Raw genomic sequence first — 24,185 nt, 5'->3', positions numbered from 1 at the left:
TCAGGAATAAAGGGTCATCATCATCCACTGCAAAATAACGTGGAAGGCAGGTTGAATTCATCCATCCCCAAGAGCACTTTGCAATAATCACAACTGAACTGGACTATGGGCGTTTGGAGATTTTTCATCTCTAGGAAGCAGCAGAAGCTAGAATAGAATATTTTGGTTGGGTGGGACCTGCAACCATCATCTAGTCCAACTGCCTGACCAAAAGTTAAGGGCATTGTCCAAACTTCTCTTAAACACTGACAGGCTTGGGGCACTGATCACCTCTCTAGGAAGCCTGTTCCTGTGTTTGATCACCCTGTTGGTAAAGAAATGTTTCCTAATGCACCGTCTAAACTTCCCTGGCACAGCCTTGAAGCATTCCCATGCAAACTATCACTGGATGCCAGGGAGAAGAGCTCAGGCAGCTGTAGAGAGCAAACGCATCATCCCTCAGTCTCCTTTTCCCCAAACTAGACAAGCCCAGAGTCCTCAACCACTCCTTGGGGGACATTCCTTCCAGCCCTTTCACCAGCTTTGTTGCCTTTCTCTGCACACATCCAAGGACCTTCACATACTTAAATTGTTGGGCCCAGAACTGCACACAATGCTCAAGGTAAGGCTGAACCAGCCCTGAATACAGCAGGAAAATCACCTTTTGACCAGCTGGTAATGGTGTGGTTGATGTCCCCCAGGATGGGGTTTGTCCTCCTGGCTGCCAGAGCACACAGTGCTGACCCGTACTGAGCTTCTGCCGACCAGCACCCCCAGATCCCTTTCTGCAGGGCTGCTCTCCAGTTTAGACTACTGCCCAGCATTACTCCATCCCTGGTGCAGGATTTGGCATTTCAATTTGTTAAATTTCATCCTGTTAATCACAGTCTAATGCTCCAATCTATCTGGATCCCTCTGCAAGGTCTCTCAAGAGAGTTGACAGCACCTCCCAGCTTGATATCCTCAGCAAACTTGGTAATGATTAATTCAAGTCCTGCATCCAGGATTGTTGATAAATATATTGAACAGAACTGGCTCTGGAATTGAACCCCAAGGAACACCCCCAGTGACCAGTATCCAGCCAGATGTAGCCCTGTTCACTGCAACCCTTTGAGCTCTGCCCTTCAGCTGGTTCTGCACCCAGCAGACCATGAACCCACTCATCCCACAGCTGGACAACTTGTTCAAAAGGGTGCTGTGAGGGACAGCATCAAAAGCCTAGATAATATAATAAAGCATGTGGCTTGGAAGCCTGAAGCTCCTTGTTGTTTCTAACCTACTCTGTAAGCAATCAGGTAAAGATTTTTTTGAGGCTACAGAACAAAACACACAGTGTCACTTGCAATGAAGGAACCCGCACTTGTCAGTCAGGGAACGGACTTTACCTCAGATTCCCGGAGATATATCCCTTTGCCATCTTGTGTTAAGTTGCGAAAGGCCTCTGCAAAATAAATAAATGAGGAGCATTAACTTGATAGACAAGAGATCAACACCAGCCAAGACATCCTGTCTCAGGAAAATCTCAAAAGGCAGAGTTTGTAGGCTATTCACACGGACATGTGAGGTTCTGTGTTCTGTTGCTGAAAGATCCCCTGAGGGCTGGGACACAGGGAGCAGCTGAATAAAATCAGACATTTTACTGTCTGGCCATCCACCTGTGAAACCTCCAGATGCAGGTGGTCCCAACCTCACCCACTACAGTTTTGAGAGGTGAAGGGTCTGCAGCACAAACTCCCAGACTGAGTACCAGCTGTCTTGTCATCACAACTGCAGTCCCACCAAAGGTATACTCCAAGGCTCTCTTCTTCCTGCAAAATGAGCAGGCTCCACTTGTAATTTGCCTACTGCCTCATACAGAAGGCTGGTGCAAACCTGCAAGGAGTTAACTCACTCTAATATGTACAACCTGGATATCTGTAGAAAGTGACTGGTGTAAAAGTAAAGAGAGAAGCTTGATTTCCTGTATATCTGTCTTTGCTTTGATTACTCTTCATCTACTCTGAAACTCAACCCTTTAATTTTGACCTTGCCATGCCAGCTGGAGCAGCGTTGGAAAGGCCAAGGCAACCCAGCTTGCCTGGCCAGACACATGGTACCAGCCTCACCTCCCATGATCTCCACTCGTAGCATGAAGCACACAAAGCTCTCGAAGCTGATCTTCAAGTCAGGGTCACCATATCTGATTGCCATCAAATTACAGATTTCATTGCTGAGTGAAATGCCTTCATAAAAGGGGAAAAAAAAAATAAAGGAAAACATAATGAGGTAGCAACTCCCAGCTGCACACAGCTGAATGTGCACAGGGTGTGCACACAGCTGTGAGCATGATCAACTGAGCGGCTTTCAGCCCTTCTCCAACAACTTGGCTTTTCAAACCTCCCGTAAGATTATCAAATATCAGCCAGTCTAAACCAGACCAGTACATGGAGACATCTCTTTCAAACTTAAAAGGCTTCACATCTGATCCCCTGTATACACAGTCCTGCGAGAGCTGGAATAAAATACACAGTGGAAGCCTTTGCTTATGGGATATGAAGGTAATAACAGCAGCTCCGTTTAAGAGCAATACTCCACAGGATGGTAGGAAAGGAGATGAAAAAGAAAATCCAGAGGACCTCAGACAGAAAGCATTGGTCCCAATGTCAAGCAGCATTTGTAAGGAATAAAAGTATTTTCTATTCATGTCCTGGGATTTTAGTTCACTTCAGCAGAGATCCATCTGGGTTTCTCACTGTGCTTTCCCTGACTCAGATGAACTGGGTTAACCACACACCAAAAAGGAATGATATTTAAGCTGTAAACGTGTAAAAGAAGCTAGAGGACTGAGCATGAGCCACCACTCAAAGCCCAGTAACAGCAACAGAGCTTGATCCAGTATTTGGACCCATATGTATGGCCTTCCATTTCTAGATCAAGCTTCAGATATTATATTAGTGAAGTCTGGCACTGTTATCACCTCTGTATGAGTCCCACACTTACAGGTTCAGTCCCTGAGCTGTCGTCTTCAGAAGAGGTAGCAATTTATTAGAAGCTCAGTCTGGCCTCCCACGTGTACCCACACAACCCCACACAGTCTTTTAAAATGAAATTAGCAACGAGCAGGAAGGGATTTAAAAACTGGTTCTAAAATAGACAGACACTTCTGTTTCAGGGAACTATCAGTACAAGACTACAACTGGGCAAAGATTAAGTAGCCCATCATATAGCAAAACAATTCTCAGATGTTTTTACCCAGCTAGGGAGGGAAGCAGAGATGGCTAAGACCATGCAGCCTGTGATGTTTTCCACTTCTCCTGGGTTCCACCTACAGTTCTCAGGAGAAGGATAAAACTTGCCAAGATGTGCTGTGGGCTCACCTGTCTCCTGTACAGCTGCATGTAGTTCCACAAGGTCAAGTTTTCCTGATCTGCTAGTATCTCTTTTCTGGAAAACTTCCTAGGGGAAAAAAAAAAATATATATATATATATATATTTATTTATTTATTTAAACAAACACTCCCAAATCAACAGATTACACCAAAACTATTGTGAACAGGGAGATATTGCAAGGAGACACAGAAGTTATACCAAATAGAAAAGCAGCCTTTTCCACAGGACTCTGAATTCCTGGATACTCAGTGTGCCAGTGGCATTCAGCTTCATGTGAGAATTAAGGTCAGAACATCGCAATTAAACATCAGAGAGCATCCATTACATAAAAAGAATCTCAAACAAACAGAAAACTTATAGCCACTCTAACATCCACACAACTATATTATGAGGATAAAGATTTCTCAGCCCACAAGCCTATCTATAGGCTTGATTGTCCTCCCACTAAAGTCAATGGAAACCTCGCTGCTGATTTCAGAGGCGGCAGGAATCAGCCCTTTCCCAAACCAATTCCATTCTGTCACAACTGAGCTGTTATTATGGAGGGTGAGAAGTTCAATAAGTGGAGCCATGTCCTGGTGGTAAAGAAATCACAGTAACACCCAGTCTGCCCTAAGAAATAACGTTCTAGTGAAGTATTATATGAGGCAGAAGTATAATTCATGCCAAGAAGGATACATCCAGGAGTGCCAAGATAACCTGGCAGGCATCCAGACTGAAATGCAGGCGAAAACTCTGGAAATCTGGAGAGGGAGGGGGGGAAAAAAAAAGATTGTTTTGAGAAGTCATTGAACATTTCTCAGAAAATGAACTCACAAAATTCCCCCTCACTTGAGAGGGCTCAGGCCCCAAAACCTTTGTGAAACTTCACACCCACTTGAGAAGCTGTATCTTTTACGATGATAAAAATATGAGGCAACAGGATGGATTCTAGTAGTTTCAGAAAATCCAATATGAGTTCCCTGCAGGCATGTAATACAGAATGAAATATGGTGCATTCTCTCCAGCTATTAGAGAAAATGGAAGGAAAAGGACATCCAAAACTGTAATCCCAAACAGAATTTACTGCATGACCTTGAGTGAAGTCACTTGACCTGAAGAGCTTTGAGGAGCAGCAATGAAGATTAATTGAAACCCTTGTGCTACGCATCTCTCTTTCACAGACACACTGCCAGCTCTGTTAATATAATTAAAAACACAGGCATCACTGAAAACATGATGCTGCATCAAAGCTTAGTATTCCTCGTTCATACATAAGTTACATGAGGAGTAACAGAAATAGACTCTAATCTCACTGCAAATCATGATTATAGATAGTCTGCAGACTTCCACTGAGCAAGGGACAGAACCATAACTCACCAACTCCTTCCCTGTAGAAAGCGAAGATGTTATAATTTTGTAATAGCCCTGTTTATTATATATGAAAGAAGTACTGCAAAGTTTTTTAAGTAAATGTCTTCAAATTGATCACTAATGAAAAATAAAGACTCTCTGTTCAACACAGTCTTCTAACGGATAAGAGAGTGCCTGGTGGGTCACTTTGCAAAAACAAAAGTGCTATCCTTGTTCAGCTTTGTAGAAAAGGGGGCAGTGTCAAACTCAGCTTAAGTGGAAAAGGCTGGGTTTTGTTCACCTTCTTTTTGCCTGTAATGGCTGGACTGTGTATTTCTGTGTTGCACATCAGTTGTTGTCAGCGAAGATATTGGGAAGGAAGCCTGGGTTTATCATTGTATCTGTAACTTCATGGTCGTTATTCAGGGGAAACAGCCACTGCAATACCTTGCTGCTGCCTGGGTAGCGTTATGTATAACTGGGAACCAAATCATGGGCTTGTGGAATGCTCCAGGCTACCAGTGGCAGAGCAGAAGTCACAGTCCTCACAAGAGACAGCCCCAGGGCTCACCTGCTTCTCACAAGTGTAAGGTACAGAAGCTACTTGCACCTCCATCCTGTTTCCCAAACACAGAGCAAGGAATAGACCTACGCATGCATAGTGGGGAAGAGTTAATAGGAGCAGCAGGCATGAACCAGGCACAAAGTAAAGACAAGAGCCCTTCCACCACATAGCTGCCTACAAGCCAGGCTGAATTTCCACACCTTCTAGCAGTAGCACTGTCGGTACTGTGGCAGTGGCACCGGCTGAAATGAGATGCAGTCTCAAAATCAAGGCTAAAGTAAAGCTGGGTTTGGAGGTCAGAGTCTGCATCCACATACAATACCTATACTTGCTCTTCCCCCTTCATTCTGTCAGTTGTTGAAATTCAAACTAGATTAGCTTGGCTTATAAGATTTCTACCATGTTGATTCACACCACAGCAAATCCTTTCTCTCTGGAAATCTCACATGGCATCAGAAGAGTCAGTTCAGTCAGATGCAAACCAGTTTCTCTTCCCAGAATTCAAGAAACAGAGGAAGTGAGATTTTTATCTAAGAGCATTTATTTTACACAAACATTGTTTCTCAGCACTTACTTCTCCAAGATATATTATTCAGGATCCTCTGGAGCTGAACAGCATTTATTTCAGGATTCTGTAATATGGAAGAGAATTTTCATATTTTATGTATATATATATATTATTATTTTTTTTTAAGTATTAAATCACTTTTCTCCCTCTTTTGTTTTCCCAGCATGTCCCATCTTCATTCTCTGCTTTTCTGGCCCCACTCCAGCTACTGTGAAAATCAATAGAAAGACTCCCTTTGAATATGACAAGATTCTCAGCCTCCAAGAGCCACAGACTGCTCTGGGCTAAGTTCTCAGGGCTCCACACAGATCAATGTGGTATTGCAGATTTACACTGAGTGAGGATGCAGACCATTAACCTCTCGGCCCTGGTGCCATCTGTCCCATCAAGCACACTGTCAAGAGACCTGTTTCAAAAATTTCTCTTTTAAGATCTGCAAACAGACAAAAAAAGATGGAAACTTTGGAATACCTTCTCCCCAAACTTTTCAAAGCAGAGACTTCTCCTCCTCCTTGTTATACTTATTTTTATGGCTTCTTTAGAAACTGTGACTTTTTTTGTTTGCGGAATTCTTTTCAATGTCACTCTTCAAAAATAAAAGCCTGTTTTCAGATCATTGAGGCATGTCAGGGAAATGCATTGAGAAACAGCAGTACTGCTCACCTCTGTGCATACTCAGACCTCCTGACAGCAAAGGGCCAGCACCTCACAATATGTGGCAATTTCTTGCACATCTGAAAGCCACACCATTCTCAAAAATCAAAATCCTAAGCAAGTGTCAAAATGTAAAAGCATTGCTTGTTTTTATTAACAGCTTCCATCAAAATATTGCTGTTCAAAGTGCAAATATATTTCTGTGAAATTGTGTTGATCAAATACAACATATGTTGCTAAATAAATGTGGCCACCTTTTCTGAGAGATTAAACACTTGCAGCCCTCACCATAGTTACAGGATAATTGAAGGTCAACCCTGTCCCAAATCAGGCCAGAGAGACCATTAAAAATAATCTTTCACACTAAGCATCATATTTCACTAGGAAAATCAGTGAAAAAAAGAGATGATGGGACACCTGTTACTTACTTCACCTCTCAAAGAAAGTGAACTGCCATCAAACTGTGATGAAGGATGTATGAGACGAGTGTCAATATTCCAGGGGGTGTTCTGTAATAGTCAACCTTCCCCAATGAGTATAAGAACACCCTAATGGGTAGGATGGATCCACACAGCTCACCACTTTGTCCCAAATACAGTCAATAGGAATTAATGTGTAGTGAGAGCATGTGAGCCTGGTCAACTTCTGCAGCCCATTCTCCTGTTTCCCTGGCACCCACACCTGTTGGAAAAGGGATCTCAGGGGCTACATCCCTGCTTAGTCCTTCAGCACCTGTTTATGGACCTGCTGCATCATTGTGCTAACACCTTTTGAGCCTGTTGATGCCACAACATCCTGTGGCATTAAGTTCCAGGCATTCACACCCTGTTGTATAGAGAAGTACGTCTGGCTCAATGCTAACATATTCCTAAGCTTTGTGGTCAAATCTGCTGCATGGAATCAGCCCTATACACACAGCCCAACCTTTTGTTGCCCCTCTCTGTTCCCCACACTTCCACATCCAGACCTCTCTTGAACATGCTTTTAATTTCACAGTGCTATATAAAAGCCCTGGAGGAGTTTATTCTGGCATCTCACGCACACACTTACCTGTTCAAAATAGTTTGTGAAGAAATCCTCCCAAATTTTGCCTTCATACCTATCAACAATTTCCTTTAAGATATTAAAAAAAAAAAACAATTAACTCAAGGAGGAAAAATATCACCATCCAAGACAGAGTTTCTAAAGATGCTTTCCCAGAACTGCACTCTCATGATCTGCCCTTCCACCCTCTCCCCACCACTGCAATCAATGCTACATGACTAGTGCAGCGCACTGGTAAGATGGTTCCCCAGCTCATAGAAATGCTAGTTCTAGGAAAGAAATACTCATATAACATTCAGTGGGGAGAAACATTTCCCCCTCACCAAGCTGTGCAAAAAAGGACGGGGCTCGCTCCATGCCAAGAAGAGAGTGAAGGGTCTCCATCCTCCTTTGTACAGGAGAATAGAGGATGAAAGAAGGAATGGCCTTGTTTATGCCAGGAGAACAGACTAGGCTGTACACTTCCTGGCACAAGTTGCAGATGTGCATCCAGTTATTCTGAAAATAACCATTTAGAAAATACACCATTGCATGGGAACTGTACTACTCAGGTCCCATGATGTCTTCAAAACTTTCAAGGCATGAAAGGAGTGGGGAGAAGTGCAAGAATGGACCAGGTGTATCCAAAAATCCATGAATATGAAAGATTGCAGAGCAAGTAAGATGGTGTCACTAAAAGAAGTTTGCAAAAACACAGCTAACAAAGGCATCTAAAAATTTGCCCATCCCCCACATTTGACTCTATCTGTCCACATGGTCCAAGGAACTCTGCCTGTGAACCCAAGCTCCCCTTTCAAAAGTGCAGCAAGACACATTCTCACTCAGTCTCTCCACAGTGCAGAGCAACAGGAAAAGTCCAACACCCAGAGCTGGAGACCAAACCACAGACCTCCTACTCTCCTCATACTCACCTTTGAGAGGGTGAAACTGGTGTTCCCACTCATTTCCCTGGAGATGCAAAAAAAGCAGACACATTAAGGAGTTATCCCAGAGTTATGTGCCTGTCTCATCACAGCTGGCATCCCTCATGCCTAGAAGGGGCCCCCCAAACCCACTGTCGCAGCATGTTTTTTTCCCCAGTGTTACAGCCACAGTAAGGAAAGCCCTCATGTCCACACTGCTCCCCAGAGGCTACTGGCATTTGAAGTCTCCAAAGCACCATTTCTGCACAAGCAACCATCCTAGCATTGTCTGCAGGGTCTCCTGGCAAACTGATGATTTATTAAAAACTGTTGTCCTTCTCCACAGTCTCAAGCATGTGCACACTGCAAGGAATCCCTTATGTGGGCCTAGCTTAACACTTCTTGAAAAGATAAGGCCAAAAGCAGTGCTTCAGCCACTGAGCATCCTGAAGTGGGAGAAACTGACAGCCAGCCTCTCCAAAAGAGATTGCACTGCGTTTTGCAGAGTAGTCTTTATGCTGCCCCCATGAACCTAGAATGACCAGACCATCCCAGAGAATTAGGTGCTGGTAGAGTGGCAGCGGCATCTCACCGAAGAACATGCTTCCTGGAGAAGACCCGCAGGATGAATTCAGACTCCTGCTGAGGTTCCAGGGTGGATGGGACAATCACATATACACCAGGCTCCAGGTGGAAGTCAAGAGTCACTTCCCGCTCATCAAGGAAGACCTTATGCTTGTTCACAGGCTGATGTCGGGTGAAGAAAGCTGGGGGCAGCTTTCTGTTGCTTTCCTGGTACTGTTAAGGTAAGAAACAGAAGAGAAATGTGTTCTGCACCAGCTAAACAAACAGACAAAAGGCACATGGAGAATTCACAGGCATAGCATAGACAGTCTGCCTTCAGACCTCAGATTTTTTTTGCAGCACAAGCAGATAACAGGGCCCAAAGGACTCCATCTTCTCCCAGGACATGGTGGGTCTCGCTATGCACTGCCCCTGCCCAATACTAATATGACAAAGAAGGGGGCTCCCTGCAACCTTAACAATAGCATTTGCAAGGAACAGCAGCAAGGACAGGGGAGAAGTGGCTTCTGCAAAAGACATTTCCATACCAGCAGAAATGACTGACGGCAGGAACTGCTCCAGAGAACACACCCCTGTCCCATAGGTACCATCCACTTTGTCCTCAGCTTCTCCTCAACACTAGGGATCTGGTAGCAGAGAATTTTTCAGAGTACCTGAGATCTGAGCATACTGCACAAGCAATCTAATCCCTAGCCCTGACTCCATTCATGTGTCCTTGATCTGCCTGGCACTCTTGGCTCTTACAGATGTTTTATTCCATGGGTACTTTTCTGCAATAGGAGGATGTATAAAGTGTTCATCCAGGTAACACTGAACTAATTTTTAATGCCCAGTACACAAGCCAAATAAATAATCCTGCCAGCTAAAACCACTGTCACCTTCTGATCTTGGCTGTTCCTCAAAACATTTACCCATTTTACTCTGCAGCCACGTAGTGGAGAAGCTATTCCTCTTCTCTTGCCAGTATTTTTCTTACTAATAGAGCAATCTTTCTTCTAAAGGGTTCAGGGTTACTTCTCCTCATGCCCTTCATGTTAAAATCTAAGTTTTTATATTCCAGTCAATACTTTGTTGACTGTAGTTCCAATACCTTAGATGCTCTTGGCTTGCCATCTCTCTGTATTGATCTTGGCAACCACTACAAACCTGAAATTAAAGTCCTGGCTGTCACCATTCCCCGTCAGGTGCAGCAGCAGTGTGCTAGGGCCACACTGAGCCCCCTCTGCCAAGAAGTTTCGTTCACTTATAACTCTGGTACTACCTACAACACTTAAATCAGGAAAGAGTGGTACTTTACCCTATGGTTACCATGCCAGAAATGCAGTAACTGGGAAAACAAGTTTGCTGCCTTGACCATACACCCAATCTTTGCCAGCCCAAATTCAAATAGACTGTCATTTAAGAGGTGTTCTGAGTAGTTACAGAATGGAAGACATGCCCTGTCAAGACAAAAGCAGTTAAACCTTTCCGCATTTTTAAACAGCCCTCTGAGGGCAGAGCCAAAACTGGGAATTACATCAAGGTTTAACTTCCAGAGTTCTTCCTCAGGTCCCAAAGTCTCCTGGCTAAAGAAAATTCTAGAAATACATCTGGCCTGAGGAAGGTGAAAACACCTGTAGCATCAGCTCCAGAGCATCCCCAGCCAGGAAGAACCCAAGCTCCCGTGGAGACCCCTGACTTGCATGGGACACAGGCTCTGTTCCCACCTCATGCGAAGACCAGAATGAAGCAGAAAGGTAGCTCCTGTTCCCAAGAGAGCTGCAGTAAGTCCAGTTTAGACACAGCCAAGAACTTGGGGCACCATCCCACAATGGCAGCAGGGACAGTGCCACTTCCAATACCTTTGAAGACCCAGTGCAGAAGCTGAATAACTAATGCCCCTTTTTAAGGCCACTAAGCCCTCCTGATATGGCTGCTTTTCAGAAGATTCAATGGATAGCTCTGCATTAATAGTAACTTACTGTGGTGCCTCACTGAACTCAAATACAGTGTCAACCAAGGAACAAAGGCAAACACAACACCTTCAGTGTCGTCATTACAGCTGCAGCACCACAGGTCCCCCAGCAAACAGGCAGCAGTGGTGACAAGGGACTCACCTGTAGGTCCACCTGTAGAAAGAAAAGAAATAGAGCATCTGTCAGACAGGGATCTCTGGATCTCACACAACACAGCCATATCATTGCTGGGAATCAGCTATGTATGTCCAGCTGAGGCCTTGGCCTTCAGAAACCTCAGTCCCACCTCCTGAAAACCCTTCACCACAGACATCTCTCAGTAACTGTGCAAACTCACAGCAGAAACAAGAGCTGTGGCTCTGTTCAGAGGAGCAGAGTAGCTCTCCAAGGCACTCAGATAAGCAGAGAATTCAAGGAGGGGAGACAGACTGCACTCCTTCTAGTGATGTCCACTTACCCCTGGATACACAGGGAACTAGCAGTATTCAAACACTGGCAGCTGCCACATCATACGAGGAACACCTCTCAAGCACAATTTTACCATGGTTGGAGACAACCTGGGGGCAGCACTCTCCCAGTCCCAAAGGGCACCCTCTCCCAGCTCTTGCACATCCTCTCACAGAGGGCAAAATAAAGCCCAGTGCGCTGTGAAGCAAGAGAAATTTCTCACTGCTCTGCAGACTGACAAACAGCATGCCAGAGAGGCAGGATGTGGGGCACAGAGCCTGAGGAAGCCTAGCCCTGAATCATGAGGAGACTGGGCACAAGCAAGGGGAAAAGAGCACAGATCACTCTGTACACAGAAAAACTCTTGGTCTGCAAAGCTCTGCAATTTACAGGGACTTGAAGTTTGCCTATTTGGTGAAAACAAGAAAGACAAAGCAATTCTTATACCTTATAGAGTGAAAATCCAATGGAGAGGTGAGAAGCACGGTTCCGGTGTTTGCTGCTGGGTTTCTGTATCAGGGATATAACCACATTGCAGGAACCCAGGCTTTTCTTACTGTCTTCAACTGGTAAAACATCCAGCAAGTACTGAGGGTTCATCCAAAAGGTGCCTAAGCAAAACAAGAAAAATGTTTTGACGTCATTTTCCTTCACAAAATTCATTGTCAGCTTACCATATGAATACCTGGCATCAGACTGAATAGGTCACAGGTTGTCTCAACCTCCAGACCTCACGGGGATTTGATCTTATGGTGCAATTTACAAGTTTACATAAGACAGGAGGAAGGCCTAGCAAAAAGAAAGTGGATTTCCACTGACCTGCAACTAAGAGCTCATTTTGTTTATTAATGTATCATTATTCCTCTGTCACCTCTCGTGTATGGGCTAGCTGACTTCAGACCCATACATTCTGCTTCCAGAAGGGATGAGCCTCTACATTTCCCATCCACTTCACTTAAAATTCAACTCCCTGGAGATGCTGAGGATGCAAATTTTAACCAACAAGCTTAATGCCACAAAGAAGCTCAGTGTTGGCAATTGATCCTAGGAATCCTGCAGCTCATCTTATGCCATGACCAGCCCACTGCCCTGTGTTTGCAAGTGATGCATCTTCTGTGATGGCAGAATCTAGCTGAACTCATTCGGCTGCTTATTTCTGATGTTTGTGAGGTGGGTTAAACAGGAAAAGCATGTTTCTGTTGTCAATTTTGTGTTCACGGGTATAAGATGCCAGTGACAGAATCAGCAGGGTGATGTCACCCCAGAGTCATCCAAAAGAACCTTGATCATGCCTCACCATTACAGAATCCCAGACTGCCTCCTGCTGTGCTTCCTTTAACCCATCTCCCACTCTTCACAGAGTACATCCACTTCTTCCCATCTTCCTGGCTCATCAGGTCTGGAGTTAATTTACAGATTGTCAGATCTACAAAATGAATCTTAAAATCTCGCAGAGACATCCTGGGAAAAGAGTGCCAAGAGACATCTCGTCAGCAGTTCAGTTTACTCCATATGGCTTATAAAAAGAAAAGGAAATGGAGCAGGGTACTCTGAAGCCACACCATTCTGTGTTACATATGGTAAAACTCATTTTTTATTAGGCAGTAAAGCGGAGAGCGTCTGCTCCAACAGCAGCATCTAGCAGTAGCAAAGTTTCAGCAAAGTATACCGGCACAGAGATGAAAATAATATTGCCGCCAAAGGGACCGAAGTGAAATGGCACGGGCGACAACATTGCCACCTCGTGGCAGAAGCTGTGAAGAAAACACGAGTAAACATAAGGCAATAAAAAGCTTCCTAAATCTATGTTAAGAATAAAAGGTAAGGCAAAAGCTCTTGAAAGCTTCCCACGTCTTCAGCAGCCCTGGGAGACCTGGCAGTGTCCTGCTTCTCCCTCGCTCCTGCCACCAAAGAACAGTGTTTCTCTTCCGTGTCAGCACTGCTAGTGCTTCTCACATTGTCAGGCAGAATAAGAAAACAATAAAACAAGCACGGGCTGTTTTAAAGCAGATCACATATGCCTCAGCCTAAGTGGCAATGTGCTGCTTCATCTTCAGACACAGCTCCTGAGCTACTGGCAGAGAGGGGAGAGGCAAGACTGTGCCATTACCAGAATTCTCCATCTTCCTTATTTTTCCTCAACAAAATCTTCTCCTTTGGGCTCAGCAGCTCCCATTTGTAAGAGCTGAGGGTAAAAAACAGAAGATGAATAATCAAATGTGGACTCAAATTCAAGGCAGAGTACATAGCTTTCCTCTACAAAGAGGCCAAATCCCTGTCCCCACATATCTCCACATTTATCCCCCACTAAACACAGGCCCACTAAGCCTTCAGCTATGGGAGACTCCACAAGCACTCCAGGTTCCACACGATGTAGCTAAAATAGCTCCAGTTTTATCCAGCAGAAGCCAAAAAAGCTCCATTTCCATCAGCCAGTCCATTCACTTGCACACACAGCTTCCAAGCACTTGAAATATAAAAATCTAGACTTGTTTTGTTAGTTAATTTTCTGTCAAAGGAGACATAACAGGAAGAGTGTTTGGCATAATGAATGAATGACTAGGACAGCATAAGAGGCAGCTGGGAGTCGTTTAAAAGGCAGGCCTACAGTATGTTGCTCATTATGCTCTTCAACAGGAACAGCTGGTATGTTGTCATTGTGACAGACACGCATCAGAAGTTACTGCTTTGCAGACAAGGTGGAAGACCCTTGCATTCCCAAAATCTCTCTGTGCTCTTCCCTCCTCTCTACTTCTGAACCTCAGCAAACAGGGTCTGTGTAGGGAACAAAGGAAGGAAAAGACATTCTCCACTTCCAAGAGGAATAAAACACAAGTCTACAGATGCTCAGGTTCTAGAATTCAAACCAGTCTTTCATGGATCCCAACCAAAAATTCAGTCAGATGAAAATATAGGGCTCATTTGCCTCACTAGTTGCTTCCTTTGATCTCATACCGAATTGTATTTTCCTGAAGAGCCAGGATGGAGCACTCCTTTGCAGCCACCCAACTCCAACAAAAGCAGCCCATGGAGGACTTCACACAGTCCCTCCTGCGGAGGGCTGTATGCCCTGAAACATGCTGTTTGTTTAGAGCCTCCTGCACGGCTATCCGTCACTTGGCATGCCATCCAGATCACAGCAACACGGTCAGCGTTTGATGTTCATATTATGTTTCTTTTGGCATCCAGTGAATGGAAAAGCAGAACCGAGCTTGTTGAAGCCGCATGTGTGAAGTGAGCCCAACTACGTGAGCACTATCTGGTGGAGAAGTATGATCTTAATGCGGCTCTCAGCACCTAATCATGCCTGAAGGTGGCAGCATCTTTCCTCCAAGAAATTTTTCCTCCCATTCAGCATCAGACCTTCCCTTTTTTAAACTCACCTGTCACTCCAGTCTCCTTTCCATTCAATTTTTCCCCATGGATTTCTCAGTCTCACTAGGTTTTCTGGCCCGTATTGACAGGTGACCTGCAGAAAACAGTAACACTGTGTTTACCAAGGTTTCCTCTTCCTTTCTAACATCTGCTCATTTTGTGCTTGTCGGGGGGTAGGACTGTACTACTGTGAAAGCTAAGCCCTACCCCAGTGCAGTGGCAAAGCCCAATGCAACCTATGGTGTGACCAGATAGATTAGTGCCTCCTGAACTGGGATGCCATGGTGGGAGAAAAGGGAGCCAGGCCAGCTGGAGGCTTCATTAGCGGCATACAGCAAAACAGCTGACTTCACATCAGCTCCATGTGCTCACTCACTCCCTTACTCCTTCCTGGCTCTTCACCCCACCAGAGGAGCCAGACCAACAGACAGATCTCTGATCAAGTCTATGTGTAACACCCACTCTTTGGGATCTACTGTTTTACTCTCCCAAACCTCTAGATGGATATCTTTAGGGGAGTCCCAATGATGCATGTGCAGATCAGTGGGGTCCACCTGGTATTCTGTGCACAGAAACCCGGTTTGGTTCCTGTACTTTAGCCTTGACTCACATTGCCATCCACAGTTTTTCACATTTTGGCCCTTTTATTCAATCATCTTTACTGCTCTATGGCCTCTCCTCTGACTTCAGAGGAAGGCTTTTGAGCCCAAGCAGGTTCCAGCTCATCCTCCCGTCATGATCAAAGGCCAGGCCATTCCTCTTTAACAGCTAAGATGCATTATTAGGTGATGCTCTCAACAGAGCGCTATGAATCATTCCCACCCTTAAAGATATGCTGATCTATAACCACTGTCCTTTATGATACTAAAATTGACACACTTATAGAATAGTTTGAGTTGGAAGTGACCTTCAAAGGGCATCTAGTTCAACCCCCCTGCAATGAGCAGGGACATCTTCATCTTGCTCAGAGCCCCATCCAACCTGGTTTTGAATGTCTCCAGGGATGGGGCATCTACCACCTCTCTGGGCAACCTGCGCCAGTGTTTCACCATCATCTTTGTAAAAAATATGTTCCTCATGTCTAGCCTGAATCTCTCTTCCTTTAGTTTCAAACCATCACCCCTTGTCCTATCACAACAGGCCCTATTAAAAAGTCTGTCCCCATCTTTCTTATAAGCCCCTTTTAACTACTGAAAGGCCACAATAAGGTCTCCCCAGAGCCTTCTCTTCTTGAAAGATTCACTTAGAAGTGAATCTTTACAAAGAACATTCTCTTTTAGCCTTAGACTATGAGAAGGGCACTGGGGGGAGGCAATCCTGCAGTTGCCCTCATTTAGGGCTGAACTTATGATTGCAATAAATATTGCTAACATCCACACAAACCTGCACCCAGGACATTATAGCTATTCTTACCTTTCTAATTCCAGTTACTGTGTAGGCATGGCCAGCAACAAGCCCATTCTTCAGCACCTTTGTTGCCTGTAAACAAGGAAGAGAAACAGAAGAAAAACATTTTTCATTCTATCCCTACCTACACAGCCAACTCATACCAATACCAGACACCTATACCTGTGTAAGCAATGACTGTCAAAGCAAATGGAGAATGGTTTGAACTGAAAAAAAATAAATTAAAAAAAAAATCTGAGCTTCTAACAGCCATATTTTGCAGCATGTTTGGAGTTGGGAGGTTGATTGAGAAGGTCCATTCCTAAATTGTGGATCTTTGACTAGAGATCATATCACTTCTAAAAAGTCCAGGAGGTCAAGCTTTGATATGCAGAATTGTCGTGTTTCCCAGCTGCTGAAGTGTTAGCATAAGGCCTGGAAACCGAGATTTGAACTCATGTTCTGAAGTGCACACCTCTCTGCCTTACATATAAGCATATTCCATGAGTGCCTGTGCCTCACTGCACCATCTGTAAAAATGGAAAATCCATTTTAAAAAATAGGAAAATGCAGTAAGTCTGTATTTAATAGAGGTTCTTTAATTGATAAACCAGTTCCTGAACATAATAACAGGGAGCTGAGAGCAGAAGGGAATCAATCCATGTGCAAACTTTGATCTTAAGATCCTTATTTCTACAGAAAGTCAAGTGTGGGAGCTTTGATATTTCACAAGTCATAATAACTAGCTGAGCAGAGGAAAACAGGTCTGGAAAGGCTTTTTGCTGTGAAGCTATTTGACATCACTCCAAGTCTCACCCCTAAATGTGTCTGACAGCCCATAAGAGATCTGCTGTAGGTTGCTCTTGTCAGAATATCCCACAGATCAGGAGGAGCTGCTGCAAGCTTGATTGTTGTATTAACACCACCTGTAAAATCCACCAAGGCTTCTGAAACTTGCCCAATCTGCAGATCTTCATAGGAGCCATAGAGTCTAGCAAAAAAAAAAGAAAGAAAAAAAAAAAAGACATAGATATATTCTTGGGGTTATAGTCACAGACTATAGGTTGTGAACAGTGTGACAATGAGAACATGCAATAAAGGTCTGCAAAAACAAAAGGAAGGCTGTAACACATATTTTAAGAGAATCTTTGGCATTTACGAAGAAGGGAATCTAGCAAATTGCCTCCCAGATTTGCCGTAGTCCGAAAGAGAATTTTCACTCACTGCCATACCTCACGGCACAGCAGTGAGAACGTGCCCATCACTACTTCTTTGATTATTTGCCTGAATTTGTTACCACACAGTGTACAGTATCTAAGATATAGTGCCCTGAGAAGCACATTGCCTTGACAGCTCTGTCTCCAATCTGATTTTTTTACTGCTGCAGTACAGCTATCTCCAGTCTTTTTGTTCTAGCTCTAACACCAGATGAAAATAACTTTCTCTCTTTCGCTACGATTTTTCGCAATTTTTCCCTGCTCTATAGAGATTATTTCAGCCCCAAATTAACGAATTCCATCAGTTATGCCTTGTTGCTTTCTTCTTAGTCCTGATAAGCCACTCTAGACAAAACACCCCAGAGAGAAGCTAGTGTTCTCACAGGGCCATGTGACTGGTTGAATGCCTCAGCTTTGGGAGAGCCCAGAGCAGGAATTTCTACCAAAACTGAAGCACAATGCTTTAGCAGACCCCCAAAGTTAAACTCCTTGAAGGTTTCTCAAACAGATAATATATCAAAGGAGGCATCAGAAATCATTCACCTTTGAAAATCCCTATCTGTGGCCTTCCATTCCTCTGCAATATTTACAAGGCAGGCATCACCCTAGCCATACACTCCAAACAGAGATAACACTCAGAGGACAATGCCCCAGGATAGGTCTGTTTTCACACCTACTCCTAAACCCTTGGATTTAAACTCAAGGGACTGGATTGATAACAGCTACTGCAGTAGCAGCTTCTACTGTCTAATAATAGAAAGATGAGAAGCACTTACTACACTCCAAATGTGGCAAGGCCTAGGAGATGCATTTATAAACCAGAACAAACTGTGTAGGCACCAACCAACATATTTTAGAGAGTCTATTTGCATAACTTGGAATGAGTCACTTACTTAGCATATGCCTTCTCCAGAAGGGCTCCCCAGAACACGTTCTTATAGACTGAGGAAACAAATACCAGCTCCCCCACCTCGTTCACAGGCAGGCGATCATCAACCACCACGTCAACCCATTCACCGAAGTGCCAGAACTGTCAGAGGAAAGGAATGAGCTGATATTTCCCTGGAAGGGACCTCCCCTTAAAACAACAGGAAAGGCAAGATAGCTTAGCTGTGGGCACATGAGGGGCTGCTTGTGTTGCAGAGGAGGGCTGCTCTGGGTCAAGGAGATGTGCTGACTCACCCACAGCACCAACTCCTCAGCTCCACCCTGCCAGAGGAGAAAACAAAGCCTGTCTCAGGTGTAAAAGGATTGAGAAGTGAAATGAGGCACAGATGGGCTTCTGTGGAAAGAGTTCCTAATTGCAGGGTAGCAGAATTACAGCAAGAGCTGGGCAAAGAGATAGAAGGTTGGAGTGGATGTGCATAAGCCCTGCTGACTGCTGCCACTATGGAAGAATGGTTTTGTTGGGATTAAAATATGGGTAGGGCACAACTGGAGGGAAGGGCCAAGCGAGGGTATATTCTCAGTCTGGTTTATAGTTGATCCACTGCCTGCAATGCTTCACAGAATTACAGAATGGTTGTGGTTGGAAGGGACCTCTGGAGATCATCTAGTCCAACCCACCTGCTAAAGCAAGTTCACCTAGAGCAGATCACACAGGAAGGTGTCCAGGTGGGTTTTGAATGTCTCCAGAGAAGGAGACTCCACAACCTCCCTGGGCAGCCTGTTCCAGTGCTCTGGTACCCTCAAAGGAAAGAAGTTTCTCCTCAAATTCAGATGGAACCTCGTGGGAGGGGTGATGGGCCATCCTCCAGGTCGGGATACCCTCTGGCCCCTTCCCCTGGCCAAGGGGAACAGAGTACAAATTGTCTAAGGGTGTGATACAACATGACAGAGGTTTTCTGAAGACTTCCCCGCACCCTGCGGAAGCAGATGTACCCGGAAGTGGAAAATGCCGGCATATTTCCTCTCGAAGCTCTGGTTTAGTGGGACGACTGCAGCCAAGATGTCCTGGTGAAACGTCAGGGCTTGCAAGGCTGCCAGGAACCAGCAGTTCTCTGTGCCAAGACAAACGGACACATGCAGTTGGCTGAAAAGCCGGAGTTGTCAGCCAAGTTCAGAAACACCACCGAGATCCTAGCAAAAGAGCTGTTTTGCTAATGTCTTTAAAATTATAACAAATCATACACAGAAAATAAGATGATCCAGATGTGTGCTTTCGTTTAACCAAACCATGATTGGTTCATAATTATTCTCTCATGATCTTTTCATTTGGATACTGTTTGGTTAAATAAGAAATTTAGCAAGAAATAGCTCTCAATGGCAACATTTTGTGTTTTTACTGACATTGCATGTTTTTCTTCTGTTCTCCGTAAAGGCACACTATTAAAAAAAACACTTGTCCCTTTTTCTTTGAAAACATTAGCTTTTCAGAAGACAAAAATAGTTTCAAATGGATCTCATGTGCAAGACTCTACTTATGAGGGTTTGTGCTTAAGGGCTTAAAGCACTCAAAAATTACTTTAGTCCTGCCTCTACCTGTTTTGCAGATGAAAATATATCATTTTACTTTAGGTAACACAGGCATAAAAATGCACAGGCAAAGCTGGGAAGAGAATGCACTCACACTAAGCCTGAGATACAAAGATAGTGAAAGTCTCGGCTTTTCCTGCTTCTGTGGTCTCTGTTCAGTTGTCAAGCAGCAACATTAGACCACTAAGAGTACAGGATCATTTCCTATGGCAGCACTGGCATGCACAGAAGCAACACTGAGAGCGGTGATTTCAGCTTGTGCAGATACCTCTCATCCCTTAAATCCCATCTCAAAGTTTGCCAGATATTTTACTGAGCCTATCCAACCCTAATGATTGCTTCTTCCACACTGTGCCAAGTGAAGAGATAAGGGTATGCATACTTTCTATTTCTATGCCAAGTTTTATACTGTGAAAATTCCACATAAAATGGTATATTGTATAAGAATACTTAAATATTTATAAAAGAAGCTTTCTTACCCACCAATCCTTGACAGAGATCAAGTTGCTTTCTGTTTGCTGCATAAAATACTGGACTTCTGTGCAAAGCCTATGAAACACACAACAAAAAAGGAAAAAGGGAGAGAGTCAAGTCAGTAACATGAGCTGGTTTAACCTGAAGTCGAGGACTTCTGTCTGCAGAGCTGCAATATCCTAAGATAGGAAATCCAGGGAGTTCCTAGTCCAGGATGTAAAAACGTCATGGATATATGACACAAACCACTTCTCTGCCTGTTCAAAGCTTTCAAAATACTTCAGGTCCCTTTGTCCCAGGAGACATTGTTCTGGTTCAGGGGTAACTTTAGCATGCTGACATGCTGTGGCTCACCTGACACAAGGCTGGGCATACATTTGTGTTTGATCTACATTGAATTTGGCCTCTGACATAAGCCGCTGGTACTCAGATGCATCACTATGGGTCTCCATGAACACCTCATTGAGAAGACAACACTTCAAACCTGGCAGCCCTGCACCACTGTCATTGCTGACAGGTTTTAGCCAAAAGAGGCTACGATGGCAGAGTATAACTGTTAAAACTTTCAGCTAACCTGCCTGACATCTGTACGGTTTCACTGACAATTGAGCTACAGACTAACTGATGGCTGCTACAGAAGTTCCTGTTGCTGTGACAGGAGTGGGTCTGTGAATAATTGTCCAAAAAGAAATTATGTTGTTATTTTTTTTCCTCTCACAAGTGCCTCTGGAATCAAATTAATAAACTAAGTGTCAAACTTATGTTCCACTCTAATGACCCACAAATTGCTCAAGCTAATTTTCACACTGTTGGCTTCCCCTTCAGGCAGTAGTGGAGAAACAGCAAACCCTCAGAAGGCAGTTAGTAATTAGACACTCTATCCTTGGTGAATTTGGGTGTTCAGTTTGCAGGCCATCAGTCATAGATGCAGCAAGCCACAAACCTGCAGGCTGAATGGCAGAATTTCAGCCTTTCCTCTGCAGCACAGGGACTGACGAATGCACAGCATCCTTCCTCAGAGTGCCTTTGCTGGGCTAAGTTTGGCATTCAGAGTAAATGGCAGCCTTTTTATGAGGCAGTTTTAGAGCAGCAGAACTGTGGACTGAGAGACAGAGGAGGTTTCTAGTCCATTCCAATATCTCTAGGGTAGAGGGACACCTGAAGGGCTTTGTAGAGGCCAAGACTCATGCTGACCTTGACCCTTCCCTCCCAAATACCTCTGTGCTCACAGAGTTGCCTCACTCACTGTGCCTGGCACAACCCAGCTCAGGCCACTGAGGACTGTGCTCTTCCTACACCTGCAGATGCTGACTTAAAACAAACCATCTGTGTGATCGAATTATGTACGAAACTCTGAGAACCAGGGCTGCTATTCCCAAGCTCTCCCACTGTCTTTGCAAAGGTGCCTCTACTTTCCCAGTGATTTTCATGAGTTTTGCAGAAACTCAGCCCCTCTAAGAAATTGGTTAAATCTGACAGCTGGAAAATAACTTAGCTAGGCCATGCTATCTGCTACTACCTCTTACAGGGTAATATAAGGAGTCAGTGCTAGAGAAATTCTCAGGTAATTCTGTGCATCCCTTCCAGGAAGATGTGATTGTCAATACATTCATTGCTCAGTGGCTCAGTAAGAACAGAACTTCCATTGCTAGTAACAGGCCTTATCTAACTGCGCCAGGCCTTTGTCCTAACGTCCTTAGACTTGTTATCTCTCCATTTGTTATGAGAACTTGCTCTGTGACCAGCATTTGCAACCAGGTGTCTCTTGTTGTGACATTCAGTTTGAGTGCGGGATATCAGCAACGGCCTTGGAAATATGGGCACAAGTAGAAAACAGAGGGCCAAGAACTAAAAACAACTTACTGACTGCTGGTTGATTACTGGTAATAGTAGAAGCTCAGCCTTGAGAGCTGGGAAAATAGTGGTCTAAGTACAATAGACTAAACACTTAAGCAGGAAAAAAACAGCCCAGCAAGAGGATGAGGCACCTGCCACTGCAGATGAAAGTAGCAGCCTCCAGCTTCACAATACTACGTGGTCCATGGGAGAGGGGTCAAAGGCTGAGAACTGTCTAGAAACTCAGAAATCTTTTAAAAGGTCAAGATCTTGAATTCTGGGGAGAGGGATCATAGTCATGAGAACTGTCATCACAGAATCATGGTGGGATCATCAGAGCTGTGAGGTCAATGGGCACAGATTCCCCCCACTCCCTTTGCCTGCTCTCCCTGAATGCTCCAAGTGTTAATGGACAGAAACTGAACAAAGCTGGTTATGATTTGTGGCAACAAATGCTTCAAAGGCAACTATGAAACTCTATGTAGCCCAGCTTCCAAAATGTCAGCTGATACAATAAGTGTAATCTCTGGAGGCATTAAGGCACACATAAATTAAAGTCTAAGAGTAGTCTGCTTAATCCCAACACTATTTGCTGTCTATCAGCTGTAATAACACTCTTTCATGAGTCACTTACATGTGGCCTCTTCCACCGTAAATTTCGGGGTAGTTTCTTTAGCAGTTCTCCCGTTCCAATAGAGCTGATGTGAGCAGGGAAATTGTCATCTGTGAACAGGCACTTGTTCTTCAAGCACATCTCCAGCAAGGCTTGGTAGTTCTGCTGGATGGGTGGGGTGTGTTTTTGAAAAATGCTCCTGCCTAAAGGCACGGGTGACTTCTTTTTTTTCAAGCAGGGCAGAAAAGGCATGGTGATGTCCACAGTAATGTCAGGATAATTTTTTCCACTGAGAATTCTCCAGGGATCTTCACCCTACACAGTCCTGCTGGAAACTCCTTGTTTCTTGGGATGAGGTGTGTCTTCTCCAAAAGAATTCCTGATCACTAAAATAAGTGTAAAAAGTCAATTTGATAACGGCTTTTAAAATTTTCTCTTTAGCTACCAGGAGGGAGGGATGGGGGCAGCACTCCCAGTGAGGGACCCATCCAATTCTAATCTAGCAACTATCACTGCATTTTGAAGGCTTTACATTTGCTGTAGATCTGAGTGAAATCAAAATGAGTGACCTCATTGACTTTTACTGAGGCTGTGATGCCACAGACATGGCTATTCTCAGCCTCTCTCTGGACTACTTAGGCTTTCCAGGATATTTTCATAACCTGCTGCAACATGAATGATAGTCTTTATTCAACCACATTCTGGCATGTGGACATTTCCCCTCCCCAAAAAAAGAAAAATAGCAAGATAAACCAAAGGCTAACAGAAAAATGGAAGACATTAGGTGTTACAAAGTCATTACTCACAACCCCCAATGGTTATTTTGCCCTTTTTGCCTTGTTTTGAAGAATGATACAATCTCTCCCAAGAGATCACATTCCATCTTGCTGATTACCAGAGATTCACACATGAAATCCCATCCTGAGATATTTTTTTTCTTGTAACATTCAAGACAAACGTTTCTTATCCCCCCACTGAAAACAGAAGAGAGTGATTTCATATCCATTTTTTTTTAATATTAGCAGCTATGCTAAACATCAGCAGCCATCACCTTTTGCTGCAAGTGGTAGACTCCTGGGAGAAATCATGATTAAAATCTCAACAGGCAAATCACACCCATCAGTGGTAACAAGATGATCATAATCATAGCCTTCTCATTACAGTGTGGACTGAAAAAATGAATTGGGATACAAAGTTCAATAAATGGTTCACATGCCATAATGATACAGTAGTTGGAAGGCTTCCCTGCAGAGGAGGCTTTCTGAGACTCAAAATCACTGCCCCGGGCACCCTGGGAAATTGGTCCTGGTTAGGAATCTGTTGATTGTTATTCCCATTGAAGTTGAAGGTCACTGGTATTCCCTGTGAGAAACCATACAGCCACAGATTGCACTTTCCTCCCACACAGA

General features: G+C 44.2%; 1 protein-coding gene across 1 annotated transcript; it reads right to left on the bottom strand.

Moving 5' to 3' along the window:
- CAPN14 (calpain 14) lies at positions 1-23,043 on the bottom strand (the record flags this gene model as incomplete). Its single annotated transcript, XM_080342342.1, has 21 exons — positions 22,798-23,043; positions 20,333-20,402; positions 19,260-19,378; positions 18,272-18,408; positions 16,978-17,152; positions 16,189-16,254; positions 14,784-14,869; positions 13,511-13,585; positions 12,698-12,861; positions 11,848-12,011; positions 11,095-11,106; positions 9,006-9,211; positions 8,423-8,459; positions 7,518-7,580; positions 5,820-5,877; positions 4,027-4,091; positions 3,547-3,615; positions 3,336-3,414; positions 2,085-2,201; positions 1,365-1,420; positions 1-27 (listed from the first exon to the last, which is right to left on the bottom strand). Exons 1-21 carry the CDS (start codon positions 23,026-23,028, stop codon positions 1-3), a joined length of 2,076 nt encoding a protein of 691 aa, XP_080198468.1. The 5' UTR covers positions 23,029-23,043.
- Between the last annotated feature and the right edge of the window lie 1,142 nt (positions 23,044-24,185).

Source organism: Nesoenas mayeri (genome assembly GCF_963082525.1).
Source record: "Nesoenas mayeri genome assembly, chromosome: 3".
NCBI lineage: Eukaryota > Metazoa > Chordata > Aves > Columbiformes > Columbidae > Nesoenas > Nesoenas mayeri.
The sequence above is the reverse complement of the archived record's forward strand: the minus strand, read 5'-3'. Positions and strand labels throughout refer to the sequence as shown.